The sequence below is a fragment of the Perognathus longimembris genome, unplaced genomic scaffold (assembly GCF_023159225.1).
Source record: "Perognathus longimembris pacificus isolate PPM17 unplaced genomic scaffold, ASM2315922v1 HiC_scaffold_5537, whole genome shotgun sequence".
Classification (NCBI taxonomy): domain Eukaryota; kingdom Metazoa; phylum Chordata; class Mammalia; order Rodentia; family Heteromyidae; genus Perognathus; species Perognathus longimembris.
This window is the reverse complement of record NW_025960975.1, coordinates 171,824-186,427: the sequence shown is the minus strand read 5'-3', so window position 1 is coordinate 186,427 and position 14,604 is coordinate 171,824. Positions and strand designations below refer to the sequence as shown.

Sequence of the window (14,604 nt, the reverse complement as noted above, 5' to 3'; positions counted from 1 at the left end):
CAGGACACTTAGAATTCAAGAAAGATTTTCTACCAAAGTCATTTTACTCTTTACTAAGTGACATAACAACACAAAGACAGTGCCTCAAAATGGCAGAATATTCAAATTGGAAAATAATCAATGAATAATAACAGATTTCAGTCACTATTGTGATATACATGTATATACACACAAATGTGCATATACTTACACATATTAGTTTATGTATGCACAAACGCATGTCCATATTATGTGTGTATATTGGTGCATATATGTATGTATGTACATACATGTGTAAATACTAATCTAAAGTTTATTATTTATATAATTGCATCTAATTATAAAACAGAAGCTTGTATTGATGTTGTTTGTGCATATATGTTCAAATTCACAATGCACACACACTTTATTCACTGGGATAGATGGGAATATATATATATATATATTTATACATGTCACCACACACACACACTGTGATCACTGGGCTGGAAAGGGAGGCTTCCATATTCCCTCTGCTGTCCTTCATGTGGGACCACATTCACTCTCCTGAGGGAGGGGGTGCAGGGGATTGAATAGCAAGGACTCTAGCAGAGTGGAGGATGCTGGCCTTGCTCCTGTGCCCAGGTTCTATTCAGCTGACTTGAAGCCCAGCTGCAGAGGGCAGTCTCAGTCTTTCTCATGGGGATGCTGACCTGTGTCCTGGACTCCACCTGATTTCCTGAAAGTTTTCTGTGGTGGAGTCTGGAGTACTGAAAATAAGTCAGTCCTGCAGCGGAGCCACCTGCACATGTGAAGTACAGCTTCCTTCCCCAAGGAGAAACTTCCATAAGCAGCCTGGACTGAGCCACAACCAATACACTGATCCCCAGATTCTGTGAAGAACCTGTGCTCAATCCATCACCTGGGAACCCTGTGAAGGAACTCACATCTGAGCCTGTTCCAACTCAGCCTTGTGAAACCATCACCTGGCTAGTTTGTGGGTTCCTCAGAACCTTCCATGCTTAAGGCCTTGGTACAGGCTGCAGCGGCCTGTTGCATTGAGAGGCAAAGCAGGAAGGCCTAATCCTGCATGGAACCCACAGGGTTCCTAGGTCCTGTAAGAACAGAACACCCAGTGCAAGCCCTGCCCAGGTCCCTGTGTGCATCACATTTACCTCTGTTCTTCTGACCAAACAAGTCACTGTTCAGGGTGGGCAAGTGAGGGGCCCTGTAAAGTACAGATGCAGGATGAGGAGAAATCAGCGGCCTCACCCTGCATCTATCCACAGTTCATGAAAGGTGGAGGTGAGCAGGCTTGAGCCACAGCTGCATGTACACACAGCTGTCTGCTGTGATCCTCATCCTGAGGAGCCTAAAGGAGACAAGAGTGTCCCTCACCACCTCCTCTGCTCTACCAGCTTCTCTGGAAGCCCTGGCAGACTCAAGGGGAGGCTCCCTTGTGAAGACATTCTTTGTTTGGTGTCTCCCTGCACAACAGTTTGGTTAGTGAGAGCAAATCGCTGCTCCCAGAGATGCAGTGAGTAGCTGCGGCCTCTCTGAAGGAGCTGGCTATGGGCAGGGTAAAGCCACTGCAATTGGGTTGGGGATTCTGAGGAAATGCCCTGTGAGCAGACACAGGGGCTTCCCTGCAGGGCAGGCTGGACTCCAGGGGGTCAGGACCCACCCAGCTCAGCTGCAAAGCCTGGACCTTTGTCAGAGGCCTGGGCTGAGTGCGAGGCAGAGGGTGGTGCTCAGACTGTAGTAGGTATATTGAGCAGATCAACCAGAATCAATGGGAAACATGGAGCCCTATGCACAAATACGGAGTCTCTGAATAACGTACAAAATCCTGTTTTGTGAAATGTGAATGAGGTTCAACCATATTTAAGCACAAATTCCTGAGAGAGGCTGTAGAAAGCCTGAGTTCATCAACAAACAGTTCCCCTGGATTCCCATCTCCAGTTTGGTCACACACAGGCCTGCGTATCAGAGCCTCACCTCCCTCTCCCCTCTCAACCTGGTTCAAGTCTTGAGCTAACAAGTACCCTGCTTCATGAATATGAAAATAAGCAGTGTCTGCTGGGGTCAATATAGACAGGGCTCTTCCCATAGAAGCCTACAATCTCCTCTCCTGAACATGCACACCCGGCTCACAGAGCCCACCATGGACCTGAACTGGAGCTTCCTCATCTTGGTGGCAGCAGCTACAGGTACGTGGCTGCCCAGGACCAGGTTCGGAGGGTCCAGACCCTAACTGGAGAATTCATGCAGTCCATCTTGTCCCCAGGTGTCCACTCCCAGGTGCAGCTGGAGCAGCCTGGGGCTGAAGTGAGGAGGCCTGGAGACTCGGCCAAGTTGTCCTGCAGGGCTTCTGGATACACCTTTACCAGCTACTACATGCACTGGGTGAGGCAGAAGTCAGGACAGGGGCTTGAGTGGATTGGACGGATTGACCCTGAGGATGGTGGGACCGAATATGCTCCAAAGTTCGAGGGCAAGGCCTCCCTGACTGCAGACACCTCCTCCAGCACTGCCTACATGGAGCTGAGCAGCCTGACAGCTGACGACTCGGCCGTGTATTACTGTGCGAGGCACAGTGTGCACACCCACATCCTGAGTGTGTCAGGAACCCTGAGGGGAAGGCAGCCACCTCAGGGCTGTGAGGAGAAGGACGATTCCCCCGATCTCCTGACAGAAAATGCAGATAATTAATAGGACAAAGGAGCTGCAAACCTGAGTCCACTCTGAGTGTATGGGAAGGCTTCCACTCCCAGTCACCATCCTCAGAAAATGCAGAGAGCAACGGGAGTTTCCAGCTATACAGTCAGTGCAAACATTTCCCACCTAATAGTCATGTGAACATGTTTTCCAGTCAGCTGATCCTGAGTCTTCAGTGCTTTTAGCATAAAAGGAGGCTGGAGTTTGTTGAGGGATTTTTCTGCATCAAAATGATCATGAATTTTTTTTCTTGATTATTTTATGTAGTGCATTCCATTTATTTATTTTCCTGTCTTGATCCTGACTTGTATATCTGGAACGAAACCCATTTAATCACGGTTTACATACAATCCTTTTGATTAGTTTTGAATTCTGTTAGCAAGTATTTTATTGAGGATTTTTGTATTGATGTTCATCAGAAAGATTGGTCTACAATTCTCTTATTTTGTTGTCTCTCCAGTTTGGGGATGAGTGTAATGCCAGCCTCATAGAACACATTCGGTAGTGTCTCTTCCCTTTCTCTTTCATGGAAAATTTTGATGAATATTGGTGTCTTCAAGATCTTGTAAACTTGACATGTGAAATCCAAATCCACACATTCCCTCGGATTCTGGGCTCCATTTTGTGGGGAGGTCCTTAAATAGCAGCTCCATTTTATTGCTTGTTATAGAGATATTAAATTTTTTATATCCTTTTGCTGAAGTATGGTGGTTGAAGTTGTTTATGAATGCATCCATTTCCATTAGATTTTTCTAGTTTATTTGAGAAAAGAATGGGAAATATTTCCTCAATCTTCTGGATTTTCTTTGTGTTTGTCATGACTTGTCCATTTTAACCTCTGATTTTTTTTTGAGCTGCTTTCTTTCTCCATTTAGTCCTAATGGTTAAGGACTAATCAATTTTTACCTGTCTTTTCAAAGAAGCAATGTTTTTGTTTTACTGATCTGTTTCGTGTGGAGATTCTTCAGTAGCTAATTCATTCAGTTCTGCCGTAGTCCTTACATTTCATCCTCCCTATTGGTCTAATTTAACTTGCTCTTGTTTCTCAAGGACTTGAATCTTTAAGGCATAAATTTGAAATATTTCAGTTTGGAGTTGATTTATGTTCATAGCTAAGAATTTTCCTCTTAAAACTACATTTGACGTATCCCAGAGGTTCTAGTATGTTTGCTCTACATTTTTGTTAGATTCTTGGGACATCTTAATTCCCTCTCTTACATTTTCTATGACCCAGTCAAAAATTCAATAGTGTGTAATTCCATCTCCATGAGTTTAAGTAGATTTTGTTGTTTCAATTCAGGTCCATCCTCACTCTTTGAAATATTTCTACCATTAGAGAACCTACACTGAAAGCACATGGAACATCCATCTCATATTGAGTCTAAGTGTAATTCTTGTGAAATAAGTTCAAAGTCCATGTCACTTTTATTTAGCAGGATTTACACACCAGTTGATGTTCATGACAGCATCCAGAGGCTATGTCAGAGATTCAACCAGAATCCCATGCTTACCCATGCATAGCGTTTTCCAAGTTCCAAGAGCCTGCTGTGGGGTTATACATGTATTATATGGACCTACTATTATATATATTCATGTATATACATGTATTAGAGTATATGGACCTACATGGATGTACTCCAAGCTCCCACAGTCCCCGTGACCTTGTCTGGGGTCATAAAGGAGTTACAGTTCCTGGACCACCACTGATGTGCCAAGACACTGACCTTACCAGTGTCATAAATATAGTATGGTTCATGGACCAACATCCATGTACCCCAACCTGCCACAGTCCCCATGACTGGGGTCATAGATGAGTTACAGTACATGGACGTACATGAATGTACCCCAACTTCCCACAATCCCCTAACAGTCCCGGTAACCTTACCTGTGTTGTGAATGTGTAAGAGTCATGGACCTACATCCATGTACCACCAACTTCCACAGACTTGGTAAGTATGTTACAGTTCATGGACTGACATCTGTATACCACTACTTCCCACAGTCTTCGTCATCCTATGTCTGTCACGAATGTGTTACAGTTCACAGGCTGACATCTATGTACGACCACCTCCCACAGTCCCCCTGGCCTTCCCTGTGTCATTAATGATTTACAGTAATTGGACCCACATCAACGTACCACCATCTCCCACAGTCCCTGTGACCCTATCTGGGGTCATGGTGCTGTGCTGGGCTTGTCTGAGGAAAATGAGTGAAACTGATGGTCATGGAAACTTGTTGCACTTGACAGTCTGTGATTTCATATCATGTGAAGTCCCATTATCTCCATAGTGACTGAGTTTGTGTAGGACAAGATGGATTCCTTCTAGGGACAAATAAGAATGTTGCCCAATTCGTCTGAAAGGCATCATTCTTAGAAAGTCTTATGGCAAACTTTATATCCACCATCCAGTTCCATACTGGACAAGTGCTGAAATATTAGTTTGTATTAAATATACATTTTCAAGTGCCTCAAGCTAAGATAGCCTAATGTCTTCCTTCCTTTTCCTGGAGAGTGGGGAACGATGTGAACCTAGACTATGAATTGAAGACAGCTCTCCAGATAAATGGAAGTGCCTATCCGTATGTTTGGATGAACTTAATTACATTTCCCAGAGGAGAAGCTGGGAATGGCCTGCACGCACCTGACAGCATAGAGCACCTGCATGGGACCTGCGGAGAGGTTTCCAATTGTTTGGCTCACTTCAGCTGTGAATGCCTTTCCTCTTCCTCCTACCCAGAAAAGCAAACAAGCCTTTATCTGGGACGTGATCCACCCACCCAAGGGTGTAAATAAACCACAATATTTCCTGAAAGTAAAAATAATCTTCTTATTGTTGGATTCAAAATAGAAAAAGTATGCTTATTATTTTCATATTACATGAAGGGAACATTATCATGCACGGTAGTATTTTTTCTTAGGAATATGTTAAGACATACAGATTCTTTAAAACTGGTGCATTGTAATAAATAAACCATTCAGTGTTTTGAGGGTGAAACGCTGCTGCACGCCAGAATTGCACCCGATGAGCGTTGAGGAGAAGCGAGTCCCAGCAGGCCTTGTGGGAGAGAGACGAAGCTCGGTGCCTCTGCACCTCTACCGACAGGACTCGCGTGTAAATGTGCCTTCCACCTCTAAGATAAAATGTCCATCTCGCCCCGTGGGCGCTCGCAGTCCCGTCACACACCGAGAACTCCTGGGAAGGCAAGGTGAGGTCTAGGAGGGGAGTCTGCTGGGTGCTCTGGGCCTGCTGGCAGCTGCCCAGGGCCACACGGGTGCCTCGGGGGAGACTGTGACTGCAGGTGACCCACAGACGTGATTCTCCTTGTCCGTGGGTGTCCGGTCCCGGGTGTGGCTGCAGAGTGAGCATCGAGTCTGTGAAAGCCTAGAAGATTCCATTCTCCTTGCAGGGCCTCTGGCGCTCCATCAGAACCAGTGGTGCCCCTGGCATTTGCTTCACTGACTCCCGGGAAGGGGCTGCACTGGACAGGAGACACTGAAGTCACAAAATGCAATCCAGACTTCCAAAGCCACACTGGCATCTCGGAGAGACGGCAGGGCCCAGGTGTCCACACCGCAGAGCTCCATGGCAGCAGAGGGCACTGGGTGCTTGTCCACGGGGAGCCCCTGGGCGTCAGACACCCGCAGGGCCGCTGACCACCAGCAGGTGGCGCACGGACACACTGCGGCAGGGCAGGGCAGGGCGTCTGCGCATGCTCAGGGCATGGACCCGCGGGCCTCCTCAGGGGGCCTCGGCTTCCCCGGCCTGTAACCGCTGCTCTAGGAAACACCTGTGCGTGTGGCGTCCCCTGCGAGCCTCTGACAGCTGAGAGAACAGCCCCGGGTCATGCCGGGGGTCCTAAAAGCCTTCATTCCCCTTCCCTAAGAGCTGAGTGTCTCCGGGGGAGCAGAAGAGGAGGCTGCTGTGGGGTTGGAAGGTCGTGGGGTTCCCTGGGGGCACAGAGTTCCCAGGACCGAGGTCAGAGCCAAAGAGCAGTGCAGGCCGGGGTTCCGCCCCGACCTCCGCCTCCCACGAGGGCAGCCGCGCAGGCGCTCTTCTGACCCGGGGGTCTCTTGCTCTGGCACTGAAACGTATGTCCCTTTAAGACTCCCCCAATGTTGGAAATTCAACAGAAAGGGCCAGTGGATCGCACCTGGAGTCCTAGGTATTCAGGAGGCTGAGATCCGAGGACTGCGGCCCCCAGCTAGCTGGAGAAGGAAACGCAATGAGAATCTTATCTGACTCACCACCAAAAGTCAGAAAGGAAGCCGTCTCTCAAGAGATAGAGCACTCGACTGAAGCTCAAGCTCAAGAACAGCCCCAGATGCGAGTGCAAAGCCCAAGGACTGTCAACTAAAAAGGAAAAATACATTATATGTGTTAGGTTCCGTTTTTCAAAGTAGGTAGCTGGTAAAGGAGAACGCCACGTGGTATTCAGGCAGGGGAGAAAGATTACCAAACTGCTGGCCTGTGGCCTAGATGATCCATGGCCGGAGAGAAGGGCAAGAAGGGCCCACCCCCACCCAGCCCTGCCTAATCTAGGGCAGGGGCAGTGGTGTGGCCAGGTGGATTAGGATGTGACCACAGGGAACGGGGAGGTAACTGCCTCCAGGTCTGCAGGTTACCCAGGTAACTGGGTGGAGACTTAATGAGGTGGGGGCTTCTACATGGAGCCTTCCGGGGATGGAAGTTACAGTATGTATGAATAAAAATAGAATAGTGCCACCTATTAATAGGGGGTGGAAGAGAGGAAGGGGCAAACAAGGAAGGATAATAGGTAAGTATGATGAAGGCAGACTATAGGATTCTGTGAAAATATTACGACAAAACCTCTTTGTATGATAACTACTCATTAACAAACATTAATAACCAGAATCCCAAGCATGGCTCCAGGGTGGACATATTGTCTGGTAAAATTAGCTTCTCTGTTCAATTAGTACTAAAAATAGTAATGATATATTCACACAACTTACTCTTCTTCTTCTTTTTGGTCAACATGATTCTGAGGACACAGGGCCTTTACCAGGAGCTCAGGGGAAGCTCATGTTTGGAGTCCTGGTCTTTGAAAAGGTGACAGCTTCCTCCCTCCCTATCACCAGCACCTCCTGCTGGCCTCTGCTCACTGTGCATGGTGTCACTTCCAACATGGTGGCTCTCATGACAAAGAAACACAAGTGACAGAGAAGAAGGAGGCAGAGGAGGGTACCCATACCTACACTGGATTAAAATGATACTGCCTAAACTAAGGGACCTTACAGTGCTTCTCGGTATTTTTTCCTGACACTGACAGCACAGATTCATCTGAAATATAGAGTGCACATCACTCGCCAAGGGGAACATTGTAAGTTCTCTCAAGAATGGAATGACCTTCATCTGTTCTGACTCTCATGCTCTCACTCCTCCACTCATGACTTGTGGAAAGCCATCAATGGGGGCCCAGGTGTGCTGTGAGTTCTGGGTGGCAGTGATTCTGGGGATGACTGGGTCCTACCATCAGGTTCATACAGCTGGCATCAGGCAGGACACACTGGAACTCATGAGAACACCTGGAACTTATACACACCAGAGAAGCCATTTGCATTTCTGCTGGGATGGGATCAGGAGCATGGGTGGAAGGCATCAGGATATCCATGGACTAGATTAGCACAGCAGGTGTTTAGGGGCAGAGCCATATGCAAATCTCCAAGAGACCACAGAGCAGAAAGCTGAGGCTCCTCTGACACACACAGCAAGGGACTGCCCAGCTGTCTCACAGAGACACTCAGCCCAAATCCCCACACCATGGAGTGGACATGGAGGCTCCTTTTCCTGCTGGCAGCTGCCACAGGTAAGGACCTAGAGGCAAGGGCTGCAGAGGACACGGAGGCAGCTTCTGGGACACTAACTTCCTCATGTCTCCTCCACAGGTTCCTTCTCCCAGGTGCAGCTGGTACAATCTGGACCTGAGCTAAAGAAGCCTGGAGAGGTTGTGAGGGTCTCCTGCAAGGCTTCTGGATACACTTTTACTAGCTATGGTATGAACTGGATAAGGCAGGAGCCAGGAAGTGGCCTGCAGTGGATGGGATGGATCAACACTAACAATGGAAATCCAACATATGCTGAGGGCTTCAAAGGACGGGCTGTCTTCTCCCTGGACGCCTCTGTCAGCACAGCATATCTGCAGATGAGCAGCCTGAAGGTCGAGGACACGGCTGTGTATTATTGTGCAAGGCACAGTGTGGAAACCACATCCGGAAGGTGTCAGAAACTCTTACAGAGAAGCTGGTTCTGCCGCACTACACAGGAGCACTAGCTGCAGGGCGCCTGGGGCTGTGGGGTATAAATTTAGTGTGGGGAAGGTAGGAAAGGGACTTTTGCTCATCTTCACGGTATTTTCAAGGGAATGTTGACAGGTCTAGTCCTTGAATGGGAGAGAAATAGACTGCAGCAAGCACTAATTTTTGAGGAGTAAACATTGCTCTCAGAATAAAGACACAGTAGAGTCTATACTGAATGAATCCTCCCTCAGGAGCTGGCACACTGATTCCCCTGCATGCTTTCCATGAAGACAGCAGCAATGTGGTCTAAAGGCTTCAGCTGGACACAGAGTATGCAGAATGAGAAAATGGCAGTGCTGGGAAATGTCACACCAGAATGACCATTGGAGATGATGGCTTATGTAGGGCAGGGATGGGGAGGTGTGGCCAGGATGTGACCTCAGGGAAGGGCAAGGCAGCTGCCTCCAGGTAAGCAGGTTACCTAAGTAACCGGTGGAGACAATCAGGTGGAGGGCATCTGCACAGGCCTCTCCTCTGGGAGAGGACCTGACAGTTTCCAGTTGTGATCCTTAAGAGTCACTGCTTTATGTTTGTGCTGTTTTCCAGGTGAAGAATATGCTACTAGAAATATCTTTCTTCATATATTTTCAATACTGATTGGGTTTTAGGCTCTCACATTTTGTCCTTATCTAGTCATGTTGATGAGGAGATAGAAAAGGGAATTTGAAAGGATATGTCCCAGCCATCCCAGGGGACCATGTGGAGATAGTCACAGACAGGAGAAAAAGGTTCTGTTAGGTCCTCGCCCTGAGGGCTCCATGCTGATGCCCCCACCTCATTAAGTCTCCACCCAGTTACCTGGGTAACCTGCAGACCTGGAGGCAATTACCTCCCCTTTCCCTGAGATCACATCCTAATCCACCTGGCCACATCCCTTGCCCCTGCCTTTCATATAAGGCAGGTCTGGGTGGGGGTTGTTCTCTCTCTCTCTCTCTCTCTCTCTCTCTCTCTCTCTCTCTCTCTCTCTCTCTCTCTCTCTCTCTCTCTCTCTCTCTCTCTCTCTCTCTCTCTCTCTCTCTCTCTCTCTCCTCCCTCCCTCTCTCTCCCCTCTCTCCCTCTCTCCCTCTCTCCCTTCTCTCTGGCCATGGATCATCTCGGCCACAGGCCAGCAGTTCGGTAATAAACTTTCTCTCCTGCCTGAATACCGTGTGGCGTTCTCCTTTACCGGCTACCTACTTTAAAAAACCTAACAGGTTCATAAGGAGATTTATTAGTTGGGCCATATCTTCCACGGGATAGGGAGCAACATGGCAGCTGTACCTTATCCAGGTGGCAGCTTCTCTCTGGGGCTAAAGGGGAAGTAGGCAGGTCTTAATGGTGAGTAGGAGTGGCCCGTTATAGTTCTAGGGCAGGGAGTTTAGGTATGGGTGGATCTGGGGGCTAATGGGAGGAGCTGAGGACCTAAAGCAGGGGAAATGCTAACAGAGATGATGCTGATTTCCCCAGATTTGTCACTGGGCAGTGGACCTGGTGGGAGGAGAGGCAGAGAATCATGCAAGGGCTGTGCACAGGGAAGGAGAATTATAAGACACAGGTAGCCCCAGAAATAATAGCATGAATTTTCAAATAGGATTATATGAAAGTAAAATCTGCATGGGAAGAAACAGATGTGATAAATGGAAAAATTTTGGTATGTTACCAAACAACAAGGGATTACTATCCAGGATGTTTAAAGAGATAAATATTAAACAAAATAAAAATTAATATAAACAATGTTATCCAGTAAACTTAATAGGCACTTATAATAAAGAAACACACATGAATAAAGGAATGTATAAGACTAACCCTCAAGATCTGTATCCATCAAATATTGTAATTCGAAACTACATGGGCATCCCATTTTGCCCCCACCTCAATGGCTATGTTGCACAAAGGAGAACAAAAAGAAATGCAATGCATATTGGTGGGAAGACAGAGGAGAGGCCACAATGCCTCATGTACAGTAGAGGTGACTATACATATTAGTCTATGAACTATGGAAAATAGTACAGTGCTTCTTGATATATTAAAAATGGAACTACCACAAGATTCCACTACACCCCTCTGGGTATAAAGACAAAGACCAACCCCTCTGACTACCTCAATACCTTTATACTCATACTTTTCAAGGTACTGGACCCAGTGACAGTATTCTGCAATCTGCCTATGTGCCAAGCAAAGGATGACAAAGAATGATGCATACCTGGTGGAGTACTAAGCCATAAAGGAGAATGCAATGGTGTCATTTGCAGGAAAACAGTGGAACTGGAGATCATCGTGTTATGGAAAATATAACAGTGTGCCAAATGAAAGTGTCAGGTTGCTCACATGTGTAGAACTTAGGTTGGTAATATCTTTGCCAGCCCCCAGAAAAGGGGCTGGGTTGGTTGAGGAACACATATTATCCAGATGGTACTTCCCACTGCAGGTCTCACAAACCTGAGACACCATTTCCAGAGAGTTGTCCAGACCAGGTTTCCCTGCAGCTGAGTGCCATGAGGAGCTTCTGCTTGAGATCACATAGAACTTCGTGTAGAGGCATTGAGCACCAGCAAGGGGCACTAGGCACACAGGGAATCCAGAGAGGGCCCCACGCATGGGAAGAGAAAGGCAGGAAAGTCTGGTTTCAGAAAGGAAAAAAGAGAATCCAGTCTTTGCTCCCTTCATCAAGTGATTGAATTCTTAGCCAAAGCAATAGGGTAAGAGAAGTAAATGAAAGAAGTGCAGATGGGATAGGTGATGTTAAAATACCTTCATTGCTGAAGGGGGTGCTGTATTGAAAGACCACCAAGATCCCAACAAAACCGTTGGATATGATAAGTACATGCTGCAAAGTACAACAAAGTAAATCAGCATTAAAATCAGCTTCTTCTCATGTACCAGTAACATACTGAGAAAGAAATCAAGAAAATAGACAGTCACAATAGCCTCAGAAAACAAATAAAATTCCTGGTGATAAGTATAACCAGGGAGGTAAAAGGCTTCTGCAATGACAACTCTAAAACACTGATGAAAGGACTTGAAGGAGACACTCATATCATTCAAGGGAATGGAAGGACTTCCATTAGAGGAATTCACAGAAAAGACATTGTGAAAATGGCCGTAGTAACAAAAGTGGTCTAAAGACTTGATCAATTCCCCTCAAAAGTCCAATTACCTTCATTCCAGAAATAGAAAATAAATGGATACTAAGTGTCACACGGAAGCAGCAAAGACCTTGAGCAAAAGGAGTAATGCTAGAAGTAGGACAAAATGTTAATTCACATTTTCCACTGAGGAGAGAATAGGACTCAATTCCTATAGTAAAAAAGACCATATGCAGAAGGGGAAGAAATTTTGCCATACATGCATCTGACAGACGATTAATTTCCAGGGTATATGAAGCCCTCAAATAACCATACATTGGTACAAATGATTCAATTAATAAATATGCAGAGGAACTGGTCAGATCTCAAAATAATCATCGCATACAACCAATAACAGATAAAGGATATTCAATATCCTCATCCATAAATGAGTTGCACATCATGATTGCAGTGAATTTCTACTTTACCCCAGGGAATCATCAAGAAAACAAACAAGTACTGGCAAAGAGGCAGGAAAGAAAGCCTTCCATGGTGCCACTCAGTCTATAAGCTAGTGCACAATGGGATTCCAAATAGAAAACCCTCAACCAACTAAAGGTAGAACAGCCAATGCTCCATCTCCTTACACCTGCACACACCCCAAGGTGTCTGGGTCAGTCTGTGATAGGGTTACTGCACATTTGTGTTTGTCTTGGCACTGTCCACAACAGGAAAGTTATGAGAATCAGACTGGTGCCCATCAGTGGGTGAATCAAGACCAAAATTATGCTGTGTGCACATAGTGGAACTATGAACCTATAAAAAAGAATGAAATTTCATCACTGGCAGGAAATTGAAAAACTAGAGAACAGTACGTTGATGAAAATAAGTCAGACTCCAAAGGAGTAATACTGCATTTTTGTCTCATATGAGGAATGAAGAGCATAACAAGAACAAAAACATGAATGTAAAATTGAAATGGCAATAATATGGGGCAGCCAGCAAGATAGGTAAAGGGCACGCAAAGGTGATGACCAAAGTGAATTCATACACTCATTTGGAAATGTTGTGAGGAAATCCATTACTCTACACAATAAAGTTACTTAAAATAGGAAAAATGGCAGGACACTGCTGGCTCACATCGGTAATCCTGACTATCAGGAGGTTAAGATATGAGGATCACAGTTCAAAATCAACCTGGGCAGGAAAGTCCCTGAGACTCTTATCTCCAATTCATCACAGAAAAAGCCAGAAGTGGTGCTGTAGCTCCCATGGTAGAGTGCTACCCTTGAGCAAAAGGAGCTTAGGGACAGGGCCCAGGGACAGAGTTCAAGGTCCAGGACTAGCTACAAGATGAAAATAAACAAGAAGTGAAGGAACAGAAATGTGAGCTTCAGCATGAACACTGGAGGGTGGGTCTGGGGATCTCTGATGAAGAGATTGTGATGGAAAGGAGAGCCAAGTCCTGCTCACCTAGAATAGGGCTGTTAGGAGTATTGGAGGCTGTGATTCCATCACAGACCCAGGGCACAGGGACAGAGGACAGGCAGTGGCATGAATGGTGCAGGGCACCTGCCCAGCACAGGGTTCCCTCAACAGGACCACCTCAGGTTCTGCCCCATGCGTGCTGCTGGGGCCCCACCTCAGTCTTCCTAGGTGTGATTCGTGTGTTCAGGCCTGTGTGGGCCTCAGTGGTGACCCTGCAAGGAGCACAGGCCTCGGTGCAGTGAATCGGGTTCTCTCTCTTCAGGACCACAGAATCCAAGAGATGCATGGAAGCCCCCATCTAGATTTCAAGGGGAGACATCTAGAAAAACTGAGATAGTGAAGAAAGACCACTCCGTGCCATCAGAACTATGGGTTAGGGCCACCCCAGAGGGCACCCTGTCCTCAGTACTACAGGTGGACTGAGCCCCCATGAAAATCCAGCCTGGGAGAGCTGCAGACACACAACTCCCAGGAACGGGGCTCTTTGCTCTGCTAGACCCAGTACAGTGGTGGGGGAAGGGAGGGGGCGGTGAGACCTCAGGTGTTCAAATGCACAGCCGATGTCAAGTCAACTAAATCCCCTGTACTTTCAGGATTCATGTCCTCCCAGTTGATGTTTGGATTTTGTTGGAAAATATGTTTATTTATTCTTTCCTATCATCCTTTTTGGAATGTCAATGTTTATCCTGTTCCAGTCTCACCATTGAATTTAGTACATACTTCAATTGGGACTCAACACTATGGGACTCAGGAGATATAAGGAAATCACTATAATCTATCTGAATGTAAAATCATCAATGGAGGGCATTAGCACTTTGGTGCCATTGGTATAGGATAAATACATTTGGGAGTTAAAAGCCTGAAAGTTGTTCAGGGCAAAGGTGGTATGCTATGGTTTGAATGCCTTGGCTCCCCAACATTCATGACCTGGAACTGAACTCTTGCAGGAAAGTGGTCTGACCTCATGGGTGGTTTACTGTCCACCTATCTGGCTTGAGGCAGTGAGTGGATCTTTCCTTCCCCATCCTGCAAGGGAAGAACTCATGTGTCTCTTCTGCTACATGAGGACACAGGATGTAT

The 14,604-nt window shown here is 46.6% G+C and overlaps 2 gene segments (V, D, J or C); both read left to right on the top strand.

The window, feature by feature from the left end:
- Positions 1-2,083: 2,083 nt before the first annotated feature.
- On the top strand, positions 2,084-2,670 carry LOC125345368. The segment is given in 2 exon segments: positions 2,084-2,168; positions 2,246-2,670. Coding segments are annotated over 2 exon segments (498 nt in total).
- Positions 2,671-8,125: 5,455 nt separating this feature from the next.
- Positions 8,126-8,967, top strand: LOC125345367. The segment is given in 2 exon segments: positions 8,126-8,502; positions 8,582-8,967. Coding segments are annotated over 2 exon segments (432 nt in total).
- The last annotated feature ends 5,637 nt before the right edge of the window (positions 8,968-14,604 follow it).